General features: G+C 39.9%; 1 protein-coding gene across 1 annotated transcript; it reads right to left on the bottom strand.

The window, feature by feature from the left end:
- Positions 1-11,005: 11,005 nt before the first annotated feature.
- Positions 11,006-11,584, bottom strand: LOC108517808 (keratin-associated protein 13-1-like). Its single transcript, XM_017855915.1, has one exon. It carries the CDS (start codon positions 11,582-11,584, stop codon positions 11,006-11,008), a length of 579 nt encoding a protein of 192 aa, XP_017711404.1.
- Between the last annotated feature and the right edge of the window lie 240 nt (positions 11,585-11,824).

Below are 11,824 nucleotides of genomic sequence, written 5' to 3'. Positions count from 1 at the left end.
ATGGTCATAAGGATTCAACATGCTGAGTTTGAAAATTAAATTCTTTGGTGGAGTGATTATATACTCAGAAACCTGGGTGTTGGCTTCTTCTCAAGACTTCTTTGCAACTCCTTGCTTAAACTAATTTGAAGGATAACATCTCATTAGCACTTTGGTTATATATGAAGATGATGTCTTATTAACAAAGATGTAAGTCCATTTTGAATCTTCAAAATGGCTTTTATGTTAGCTCCAGAGATGACTCATTCAAGGTGGGGTTGGTCAAATAAGAGTCTAAACCTGTTCACCCAAGCTAACTTTTTTTTTTTTTGCCCACCATGACTCTGCACATTGGTAAGTGGACAACAAGAAATGCATAAGGCAGTGGCCAATTGAACACTGATTAACATTTAGCACTGGTTTTGAGAGCTGCTAATGTAACAGAATGTGGTAATTTGATGTTCAAGACATTTAAAGGTAGAATTGGATCCAGTTGAGCCCCATCTCATTCCACTCAGATACTGTTCTCTCCAGTGGACCAGGATGTGAGAGGACTTTGTGATTACATTCCTTCTCACTGTTCATGCGAAGTACTGAACGTGGCCATTGCCCAAGGAACACCTGTCTTTTGCCTAACATTTCATTTCCCTCATCTCCTTGAAAGCCAAGTTTAAATGCTTCCTTTTCCTGAAGTCTTTCCCCATCTTCCCATTTAGGAGTTATTACTTCCTTTTCTGAATTACTAATAGATTTAATTCCTTTTTTCTATACTTGACAAAGTGGTTTGTTTGTGTTTCTGCTTCTCAAAGGTTGATTCCTTTCCTTTACAACAAACCTTCTTCAGATGTGTTTTTCATCTTTCTCTATTCTGTGTTTTTTTTATTGACTGCAGACAGATGAGCGGCTCCTTTGTTTATTGCATTAGGACATCGTTCTTAGCATAGTTTCATACTCATGGCACAGAACCGACCATCACAATTTCTGTAACATATTCTATGATATACTTGGCTCAGCTATGACAATAAAATAGAAGTATAGTCTTAGTGCACTATCTAGACTCCCTTTCCAAGGTCTGAAGAAGCCCAAGAACATTCAGCAATTCTCAGTAATTCTTATGCAAACACTTCCTTGATATGTGAAAGACGGAGGATATTATAAATATAAAGGGGCACATCTGAATACTTTCAGCTTTATAGGCTGCACACTCATCTTGTATACAATACCTTTGTAACACATGCAAGTCATTCATAATTTTGAATAACCACACTTGTATGTTTAAATACTTCACTGTGCCCTCCACATGAACCCTACAGCCACCCATTTAATTCTTACACATATTTGTATTTATTATTGCACAGAGGCTTCATTATTGCACGGAGGCTTCATTATAGCTTGTGATTCTCTTGCTTAAAGATACCAAATGGATTCTCATTGTCCTTAGAATAAGATCTTTTTCCTTTAGCCTTCCCTACAACATCTTATAAGACCTAGCCATAGCCTATTTTTCTTTCTTCGTCTTCTTATTTTGTTTTATTTTTTATTTTTTGACGGAGTTTCGCTCTTGTTGCCTAGGCTGGAGTGCAATGGCATGGTATCGGGTCACTGTAACCTCTGCCTCTCTGGTTCAAGCAATTCTCCTGCCTCAGTCTCCCGAGTAGCTGGGATTACAGGCGCTCACCACCACGCCCAGCTAACTTTTGTATTTTTAATAGAGACAGGGTTTCAACATGTTGGCCAGGCTGGCCTCGAACTCCTGACCTCAGGTGATCTTCCCATCTTGGCCTCCCAAAGTGCTGGGATTACAGGCGTGAGCCACCACACCCGACCCTATTTTTGTAAGTGTAACTCTTGTCACGTGGCTCTGCCCAACATGCTTCATCCTCACAGGCCTTATGCAGCTCCTTGGCACACTAAACCTTTCCTTGCCTCTGTACTTTGCACACGCAGCTGCCTGTCTGTTTCACCCCTCCATTGTCTTCTCCCATTCTATCTATAGTTCTCATCTTTTGTGTCTTAAGAGTTACTTCTTTGAATGTCTATCATCCTATATGAAAAAATTCCATTATCAGGGTCTAATATTTTTTCCTTTTTAAAACTCATCTTATGATGATTTTATTTATTTCTCTTTTGTGCCTTTGCCACTAATTGTGAATTCCATGAAGAGGAGAAGCATGTGTGTCTTCCTCCCTTCCATACTCACAACACTGAGCCTGGTGTCTTGTTGCCATATCACGAGATCTACATAAATGTATCTAGCTTCAAAATTCATAAATAGAAGGTGCTAAATAAAATTGATTCAAATTATAACTAAAAGAAATATAGTTTTGAAATTTTGGCATATCCAAGATTTCTAAGAATTGGCAAGAGTATAGAACTCAAAGGAAAAAAAATTAAAAACTATGTCTATCTTTTGGCTACCCCTTTGTTTAATAAGAACAAAATCATTAAGAAAGCTACTTATTAGCATGGCACAAACTTATTCAACTATTTCAAAATCATATTTATTTGTAGGTTATTTATTTATTTTTTTATTGTTTGAGACAGAGTCTTGCTCTGTCATCCAGGCTGGAGTACAGTGGCGTTGATCTTGGCTCACTGCAAACTCCACCTTCTAGGTTCAAGCCATTCTTCTGCCTCAGCCTCCCAAATAGCTGGGATTACAGGCGTGTGCCACCACGCCTGGCTAATTTTTGTATTTTTAGTAGAGACGGGGTTTCACCATGTTGGCCAGGCTCATCTCGAACTCCTGACATCAGGTGATCCACCTGCCTTGGCCTCCAAAAGTTCTGGGATTACAGGCATAAGCCACAGTGCCCAGCCATGTAGGTATGTTTTTACCATGAAAATGGGAACCAGTTTTCAATATTTTCAATGCCAACACAGAGTCCTCTTGCCAAATTGTGTAGGCATAGGCAGGACATCCTACAGTCTGGAATTTACAGAACTGTCTCCAGCCAGCAGCCTTCCTATTAATTTCACAATATGCAGTCAGTCAGTGACTACTTGGGCAGTCCCTTCAAATCTCATATGGTGATGTCAAGTCTGTCATTTGTGAATAAGGTCACTCCATGAGTTATTTTCTCTTTGGAACGAGGCATTCACACATTTTATTTAAGTGAGTGCCAAATTAATAAGTGTTTCAGTATATAATTTTGATTCAATGAGTAAACACAGATTTTGGTTGTTGCTGGATTTATAGAGGGAGTTACCTGGTTTATTACTATGGGATGACGTAGGCTAGAGCAACTGGTCACCTTGGAATTGTTTACATGCAGCCTACTTAAAGCTAAGTATTAGCTTTGTAAGCATTTGAAAATTTATGATTATGTAGTTTATCTGCTGGTATTCTTGAGAAATAGATAGAACTGGTTACCTAATTGCATACAGTAACTGGATACTCTTGCTACTAAGGGTTGGACAATTCCCTGGTCTCTCCTGGACGTGAAATCATTCTCCTGGAATGATTGCAGCTGCAGTGGCACCTCCTCACCACCAGAGGGTGGAATATCAACATTTGGTATGAGGATGCAATTAAATATAAGAATTCTAGAGTGAGAATGCCAGGATTCTAAGCCAATATTTACAATCTCAAACTGTAACTTTGAACAGGTTCAATAAGTTTTCTATGTCATGGCTTTTTCATTTTAAAAACTAAAATAAACGTGATATTGTATATGGTACCAGATTGCCTGCCACATATTGAATGATAAATAACAACAGCTATTATTACTGATTAGGTTAGGAATCTTCATGCAGACCAAGATACTTCTCATGATAACGTCAATCTAGGATTGATATAAAATTATAAGCGAAAACAAGCACCGTTTTTTATGTTTATGATTATGTTGTTGATTTATAATTGTGTTTTCACATTCCATTCCTTTAAAGGTTGGATTATATTTATTCCCATTAAGGATGGAACTTGTCTCCATCTCTGAAGAGCTCAGCACTTGGTAGTTGTACCATTGAATAATTTATATGTCCTTTATATTTGATCATATGGCTATGCTAAACTTCTTAATCACTTGTTTAGAAACATTAATGTGAAATAAAAAATAAAATAACCATTCTTTTTTTTTTTTTTCAGAGGCAGGGTCTTCCTCTGTAGCCCAGGTTGGAGTCCAGTGGCGTGATCACAGTTTGCAACCTTGAACTCCTGGACTCAAGCAATCCTCCTACCTTGGTTTTCTGAATAGCTAGGACTACAGGCTCACACCACCACACTTGACTATTTTAAATTATTTTGTAGATACAGGGGTTTCACTATGCTGCCCAGGCTGGTTTTGAATCCCTGGACTCAAGTGATCCTCCTGCCTCGCCCTCCCAAAGTGTTGGGATTACAGGCATGAGCCACCATGCTTGGGCCTAGTCACTCTCTTCATCTCAATGGTACCATAATTTATTTACCTCATCCTTGTCTTAGTTTTATCTCATCAACCAAACTCATACCAAATGCCCTAAGTTAATTTTAATCCATTCCTCTTCTCCATTCACCGAATGCCTTAAGTTAATTCTAATCCATTCCTCATCTCCATTCAAGAAGTTTCATAAAGAACAATAGCATAGCAATGGAGGAATACTAGAAAAAGCGTGAAAAGATCTGGCTTTCAGCCTTGCCTCCATCAATTCACTGCATAAATTTGGACAAGTCACTCTGCCTCTCTGGATATCTTTTAAGACAATGAGTTTAGATCTAGAGAAGCTCTCTAAGGTCCTTTCCAGCTGTCACATCCTATAATTTTCAGTCAGAATCTTAATAACATAGAATTAACATTACATGACATCTTGTCAAAACTGTCTGTTGAATGAAATCTTCACTTGCATTTAAGACCATCTGATTTTTATTAAGATTACATATAAAATTTTAACAGGACAGACCAAACACTGAAGTCAGTACATTATTAGTTCCCACAGATGCTAGTCAAGATCCACAACTGTAAAATTAGTAATCTTATAGTATTTAATCTTATAGTATTAATCTTATATAAATTCATCTTATAGTATTAATCTTATAGTATTTGAGAGCAACTCTTGAGAATAAATTAAAAGTATATTTCTGCAGTCAAGTGCACATTAGTCTACCACAAAAGAGGCTTTTGTTGAGGAAAATGAATAACTTCTCTTAAATATAATGTTCTATGAAATAAATCAAGTACCATATAACCCTTCTCAGACACTGTAATGCATATAGAAAAATATTTTAAGTTATAGAATACTTCAAAATTCTTCTGTGGAATATAGAAATGGTATTTTGCCAGCTTTCTGTTTCTAATGAGAAATAGATATTTTATAATATGACAAAGTAAAGTAGATGTGACATCATTTGTTCTCTGAGACTCTCTCTAAATAATTTTGCTTCTTTGGCTAGTTCTTGGTCATTTACAATTCAGTTATACGAGACATTAATTCAAATAGCCAAACAAAAAATAAAAGAAGTAAAACATAAAAGTTGGAGGATTACACAGTGTCTTTGCAGCTCTTAACAATAAGTAATTGGAGAAAAGAATGAACCATAGTGTTTTGAACATCTGAGTATGATAGTCCACATTTTCCGACCCTTTGTCCCATTGTATCTTGGATGTGAAAGCATTATAGTTTATTGTAGTAATCATACCCTTGTTTTTGCTTCTTTCCCCAGATATAGTTGTTCTTGCCTTCCTCTGAGGTTATCTTTGAGTGAAGCTATTTTTCCGTTTTTGTGTGATCCAGAAATGTGAATTTGTTTTTGAGTTGTCTCACTTCTGTAGGCACTGGAGTTGTGACAGTGTGTCACTGAGACATTGAGATTGTGCTAAATCCATTGTGATGATGATGATCAGAGGATTGGTGACAACTAGCTTATCTAAAAAGAGTTCCACCGGCAAAAATGAATGCGTGTTTGATGTGTCATTGACATATCCTGGGGACTGTCACCTAGCTCAATTCCATTTATTTATTCAATATTTATTTATCTTTTATTGAGTACAGGCATACCACATTTTATTGTGCTTTTCTTTATTGCACTTTGCAGATACTGTATGTTTTACAAATTAAAGATTTATGGCAACACTGAGTTAAGCAAGGCTATTGGCATCATTTTTCCAATAGTGTGTGCTCACTTCATGTCTCTGTGCCACATTTCGGTAACTCTTGCAGTATTTCAGACTTTTTCATTATTATTTTGTCTGTTATGGTGATCTGTGATCAGTGATGTTTAATGTTATTCTTGTAATTGTTTTGGGGTGCCACAAACCACATCCATATAATGAAATGCGAAAAGTTCTTTTGTTCTCCCTTGCAAGGCATGCAGTGGGGTTGTGGCTTGCTTCTTTGGTGATCCCCTGCTCAAACCTCTGAGGAAACAGGCAGATGGACAGGTTGTGGGGCTCCAACCCTACAGCAGTGTCTAGGAGTGAATGTTTACAGCTGTAGCCCCCGTGGGCGTGTGTTACAGTGTTCTTTCAGTTTAGCTGTCCGTGGGCAGCTTGTGTTAGTCAGCTCAATTACACCCTCTGCCTTATCACAAAGACAGGGGGCTTTCTGTATCCCAGAGTTTGTTGCCTTGGTATACCAGAAGAATTAGAGCACATGTGGGCTTGGAGAATGAGTTGAGTGCAAGTTTTATTGAATGGAAGTGGTTCTCAGCATATGGGGGAGCCAGAAGGGAGATGGAGTGGGAAGGTGGTTGTACCCTGGAATTGGGCCCGCTCAGTGACCAGGCTCTCCACTAACTGCCCCGGCCAAACATCGCATCGTTCCACCAGTTGATGGTCTGCAGGTCTGCCGGGGTCTGTCGGTGTGCTCTTACACCAGTGCATTCCTCCTGATGTCCAGCCACTTGTGTCTTCTTCTGCTGGTGTGTTCCTCTTGATGTCCAGCTGCTTGTGAGCATGCCCACTAGGGTTTCGGGTTTTTTATAGGCACAGGATGGGGGGCGTGGCAGGCCAGGTGGTCTTGGGTAACGCAACATTTGGGCACAAAAATCAGAAATGTCTGTCCTCACCTAGGTCCGTGGGCACAGGCCTGGGGGTGGAGCCATAGCCAGGCACCCACCTTTCTCTACCCAGCACTTCCCTGCCTGCCTCCCATACCAATAAGACAACAAACTTAATAAATCAAATGACGTGTGTGTTAGAACTGTTCCATCAAACAGCATGCCCCTGTCTCTCTCCCTCTCTTCAGGCTTCCTGGTTCCCCGAGACACAACAATATTACAATTAGTCCAATCAAGAACCTAAAATGGCCTCTGTGTGTTCAAGTGAAAGGAGGAGTCACATGCCTCTTATTTTAAATCAAAGGCTAAAAATGATTAAAAGCTTAGTGAGGAAGACAATGCTGACAACAGCTGAGACAGACTGAAAGCTAGGCCTCTTGCACCAAATAGCTAACTTGTGAATACAAAAGAAAAGTCCTTAAAGGAAATTAAAAGTGCTAACCTATACTAATGAAAAGAACAATACTCTACACGAACACACAAATGATAAGAAAGCAAAACAAGCTCCTTGCTGATATGGAGAAAGTTTCAGCAGTCTGGATAGAAGATCAAACCAGCCACATTACCTTAAGCCAAAACCTAATCCAGGGTGAGGCACTAACTCTATTCAATTTAATGAATACTGAGAGAGGTAAGGAAGCTTTAGAAGAAAAGTCAGAAGCTAGCAGAGGCTGATTCATGAGGTTTAAGGAAGGAAACCATCTCTATAACATAAAAGTGCAAGGTAAATCAGTAAGTGCTGATGGAGAAACTGTTGCAAGTTATCCAGAAGATCTAGCCAAGATCATTGAAGAAGGTGGCTACACAAAACAGCAGATTTTCAATTTAGATGAAATAGCATTCTATTGGAAGATAACATCATCTAGGACTTTCATAGCTAGAGAGGAGAATCAATGCCTGGCTCCAAAATTTCAAAGGACAGGCTGACTCTTTTTTAGGGGCTAATGCAGCTGCTGACAAGTGCAAGCCAATGCTCACTTACCGTTCTGAAAATCACAAGGCCCTTAAGTGTTATGCTAAATCTAACCCACCTGTGCTCTGTAAATGGAACAACAAAGCCTGGATGACAGCACATCTGTTTACAGCATGGTTTACTGAATATTTGAAGCCCATGGTTGAGACCTACTGCTAAGGGAAGATTTGTTTCAAAATATTACTGCTCATTGACTATGCACCTAGTCACCCAAGAACTTTGATAGAAATGTACAATCAGATTAATGTTGTTTCCATGCCTGCTAAGAGAACAGCTATTCTGCAGCCCACAGATCAAGAAATAATTTTGACTTTTAAGTCTTTGCAGTGGTCTGGAACCTGCAATATCTCTGAGGTGTGTCTGTATTAACTGCTGACAAGATTCTGTTAGGCAAGATTCTGTTTTGTTCATGGAGGGTACAATGAGGGTAAACAAACAAGTAAAAAATAGTAGTGAATAAAAATAATACTTTTAGTTAAATATTAAAAATTGGTACATATATATAACATATATATATATATATATATCATATATATATATAATGCTAGTATTGTTTAGGAAATAATCAACTTTACTGACTATAGAGTTTATTTAAAAGGGGTAAGCCAGGCATGGTGGCATGTGCTTGTAGTCTCAGCTACTCAGGCTGAGGAGGGAGGATTGCTTGAGCCCAGGAGTTCTGGGTTGTAGTGTGCTCTGCTGATTGGATGTCCACAGTAAATCTGCATCAATATGATGACCTCCTGGGAGCAGGGGACCCCTACATTGCCTAAGGAGGGGTAAACTAGCCCAGACTGGAAATGGAGAAGGGAAAACTCACTGCTGATCCGTAGTAGGATCATGCCTGTGAATAGCCACTGCACCCCAGCCTGGACAACATAGTGAGACCCTGTCTCTAAAAAAAAAAAAAAAGAAAAAAAAAGAAAGCAACCAACCAACCAAACAAACAGGGTGAGAAAAGAGATATTTCTGTGAACTCTGAAGGGAGGATATATATATTCCTGTAATAGATCCTAGGCTGTATATGAGCTCAGTCCTACACCATGTGTTCATGGAAATGGGAGTGGGTAGCATTGATGGAGTGTACGTTGGTGAAGTGTAGGTAGGTAAAGGAGTGGTGAGAAAGGGGCTGAAGGGAAGCCAGAGATGGGCTGCAAATGGCCTTTACAATTATATTAAGGGGACTTCATTGGGAAGGAGGATTGTTGAAGATTTTAAACGAGTGTCTCATTTAAAAATATGTTAGCTACAAGTAACAGAAATTGTAATTCAAAATGGCTTAACCAATAAGAAATGTTATTGGCTTACATAAACCAGTGTCCAGAAGTGAGATGGTCCAGGCTCTGTTCTCCTGCATTTCTCTTGGTTCTGGCCTCTTTCATTTGATGATTTAATTTTCAGGTTAGGTCGGGCATGGTGGTTCACACCTGTAATCTCAGCACTTTGGGAGGCTGAGGCAGGCAGATCACTTGAGGTCAGGAGTTCGTCAACAGCCTGGCCAACATGGCAAAATCCCATCTCCACAAAAAATACAAAAACTAGCCGGGCGTGGTGGCATGCACCTGTAATCCCAGCTACTCAGGAGGCTGAGGCAGGAGAGAATCACTTGGACCCAGGAGGCAGAAGTTATAGTGAGCTGAGATTGTGCCACTGCACTCCAGCCTGGGCAACAGAGGGAGACCCTGTCTCAAGAAAAAAAAAAAAAAATCAGGCCATATGCAAAATGGATGCAGCATTCCACATATAACAAAATCCGGAGGTGGAGAGGGTCCCTTTAAGAAACGCCAGAGAAAGAACTTTACCAGAAGCATTGTTCCGCATGGCTCCTTGTTTCTCATTGGCTTACATCAGATCACATGCTCATTCCTGAACCAATCACTTTCAGTAGGTACTGGGGTGCTCTATAGTAGCCAAATTCAATCCTAAAGCCTAAGGCATAACCACATTCATTTGCAGGACTCTATGTGGACGAGGAGGGAGGCACAAACGAAATTCAATTTCCATAGAAAGAAAAGCGAGAAGGAAAACAGCTGTGAGAGCAGTGAACGATGAGCTACCCACATCCACTCAGATATTTGAAAATGTAGATGATTGTGTTCCACTTAATGTAAGAATATAATGGACTATCTGGTTCTACGTCCAGATACAAGCCCAGGATATCAACAGGTAAAGTCTTACTTCTCAGTCCGTGTCACCTATGCATGATACTGCCAGGTCTGAGACAGTTTTCAGGTGACTTCTACTGTAACATCAGATGACTTCATAGGGACCAAATAAAAGGAGGAGGGAGTGAAGCACCAACATTAAAAAGAAAAAAAACTCTTAGATATTATATTCTTATTATAGTGGAATGCATACATGTTTAATTTCATCCATACCTAAACCGTTTGTTTCATGACACTAGCTACTGAAGTCAGTTAAAATCCTGACCTCAGAATTTTATTATGGCTTATATATGTCTAGGAAGGAAGATTACAGAGGTAGGATTTTGATAATTTTCTCATAAAACAGCCAGGCTAGTACTTGCTAAAACAACACTGCTGTCTCTGGATCTTTTCTTCCTAGATTAGACCCATTAGTAGTTTAACCAAAGTGAAGTGTCCTGATTAGGCTTAAATGGCCATGAATAGAAAAGCAGAGATAATCTCTTGTCCAATCTCTGAGTCTACTTAGCAGAAATTCCCAGGAACTAGCTCTCTGTTGTTAGAAAACTCTGCCTATCAGGGAACTTACTCCTTTCCTACAAAGTGAGTATTTTATTTTAGACAAAAGTGGGGATTTCAAATTTCTAATAGACATCTTATAAAGAAAATTAACAATAAGATTTGTGATCTGATACCAGATTAAATGAGTTTATTTGAAGAAAAGAAATCAACTCTTGATCCATTTTAACTAGAGAAGGAAGGGGAAAATACAAGAAAACAGAAGAAAAAGAGATGAGTATTCTATGAGAAAAGTTATTTTAATATCAATAGGTTTTAAAAAATTATCTCTTCTGGTTAGTAGAATATAGATTCTATCTAGATACTAGCTGAGATGGACTTTGAGAGAAATAATTGCAACGTGGAGATTTGGAGCCCTTAGCAAGTTGATCGGTAGAAGCCAGATCCACAAGTTGGTCTGTAATAAGAAGACTGGAATGTCCTAGAGAGAACATACGTTAGGGGGCAGAATCCAGATCCATAGCCCAGGGAAGAGACGCCACAGCCTCCATAATGCGGGGATCTGAAGCCACTGGACCCACAGCCCACTGAGTAGCAGCTCCTCGATCCATAGCCCAGGGAGTGGCAGCTGCTGGATCCAAAGCCTAGAGACCCAGAGTAAGTTGTCTGGCAGGGACCGCAGGGCAAGGAGGTTCTGGGGCGGTAGCAGGAGGTCTGGCAGGGGCTGGACTCCACACAGGACATGTGGCAGCTAGGGGTATCCCAGCAGATCTCCTGAAACCTCTTATAGAGAGAAGAACCCAGCTGACAGGTGCCGGGAGAGCAGAGGTCAGTGCTGTAGACCAGGTTGCTGTGGTATAAGGAGCCACAGAAGTAGCCTGGGTAGTGCAGGTAGACCCCAGAGGAGCAGGAGGAGAAGTTTCCAGAGCAGTAGTTGTAGGATATGTTGACAGGAGATGTGAGTTCAGCTGAGTTGCACTGAGAAGATGCCCTCATGTCCCTGCCTGTGCCCAGTGATGTTTATACCCTCAAGCTGCTGGGCGTGATGCAGTATCTGGGACACCTCCCCCCATTCTTGTGAATGTGTTTTCATCAAATGACTAAGTAACCTAGGTTATAAATATAACTCAACACAATCATTTGTCATTAACAGCAGTGTATTAATTCCGGTTTATAGAAGCCCATTGGCTTCTCTCTCTGTTTCTCTCTCTCTCCCCCCTGCCCCCATCTCTTTGT

Source organism: Rhinopithecus bieti, unplaced genomic scaffold (assembly GCF_001698545.2).
Source record: "Rhinopithecus bieti isolate Rb0 unplaced genomic scaffold, ASM169854v2 scaffold_1295, whole genome shotgun sequence".
Taxonomy (NCBI): Eukaryota; Metazoa; Chordata; class Mammalia; order Primates; family Cercopithecidae; genus Rhinopithecus; species Rhinopithecus bieti.
Note: the sequence above shows the minus strand (reverse complement) of the source record. Positions and strands in the feature narration are given on the sequence as shown.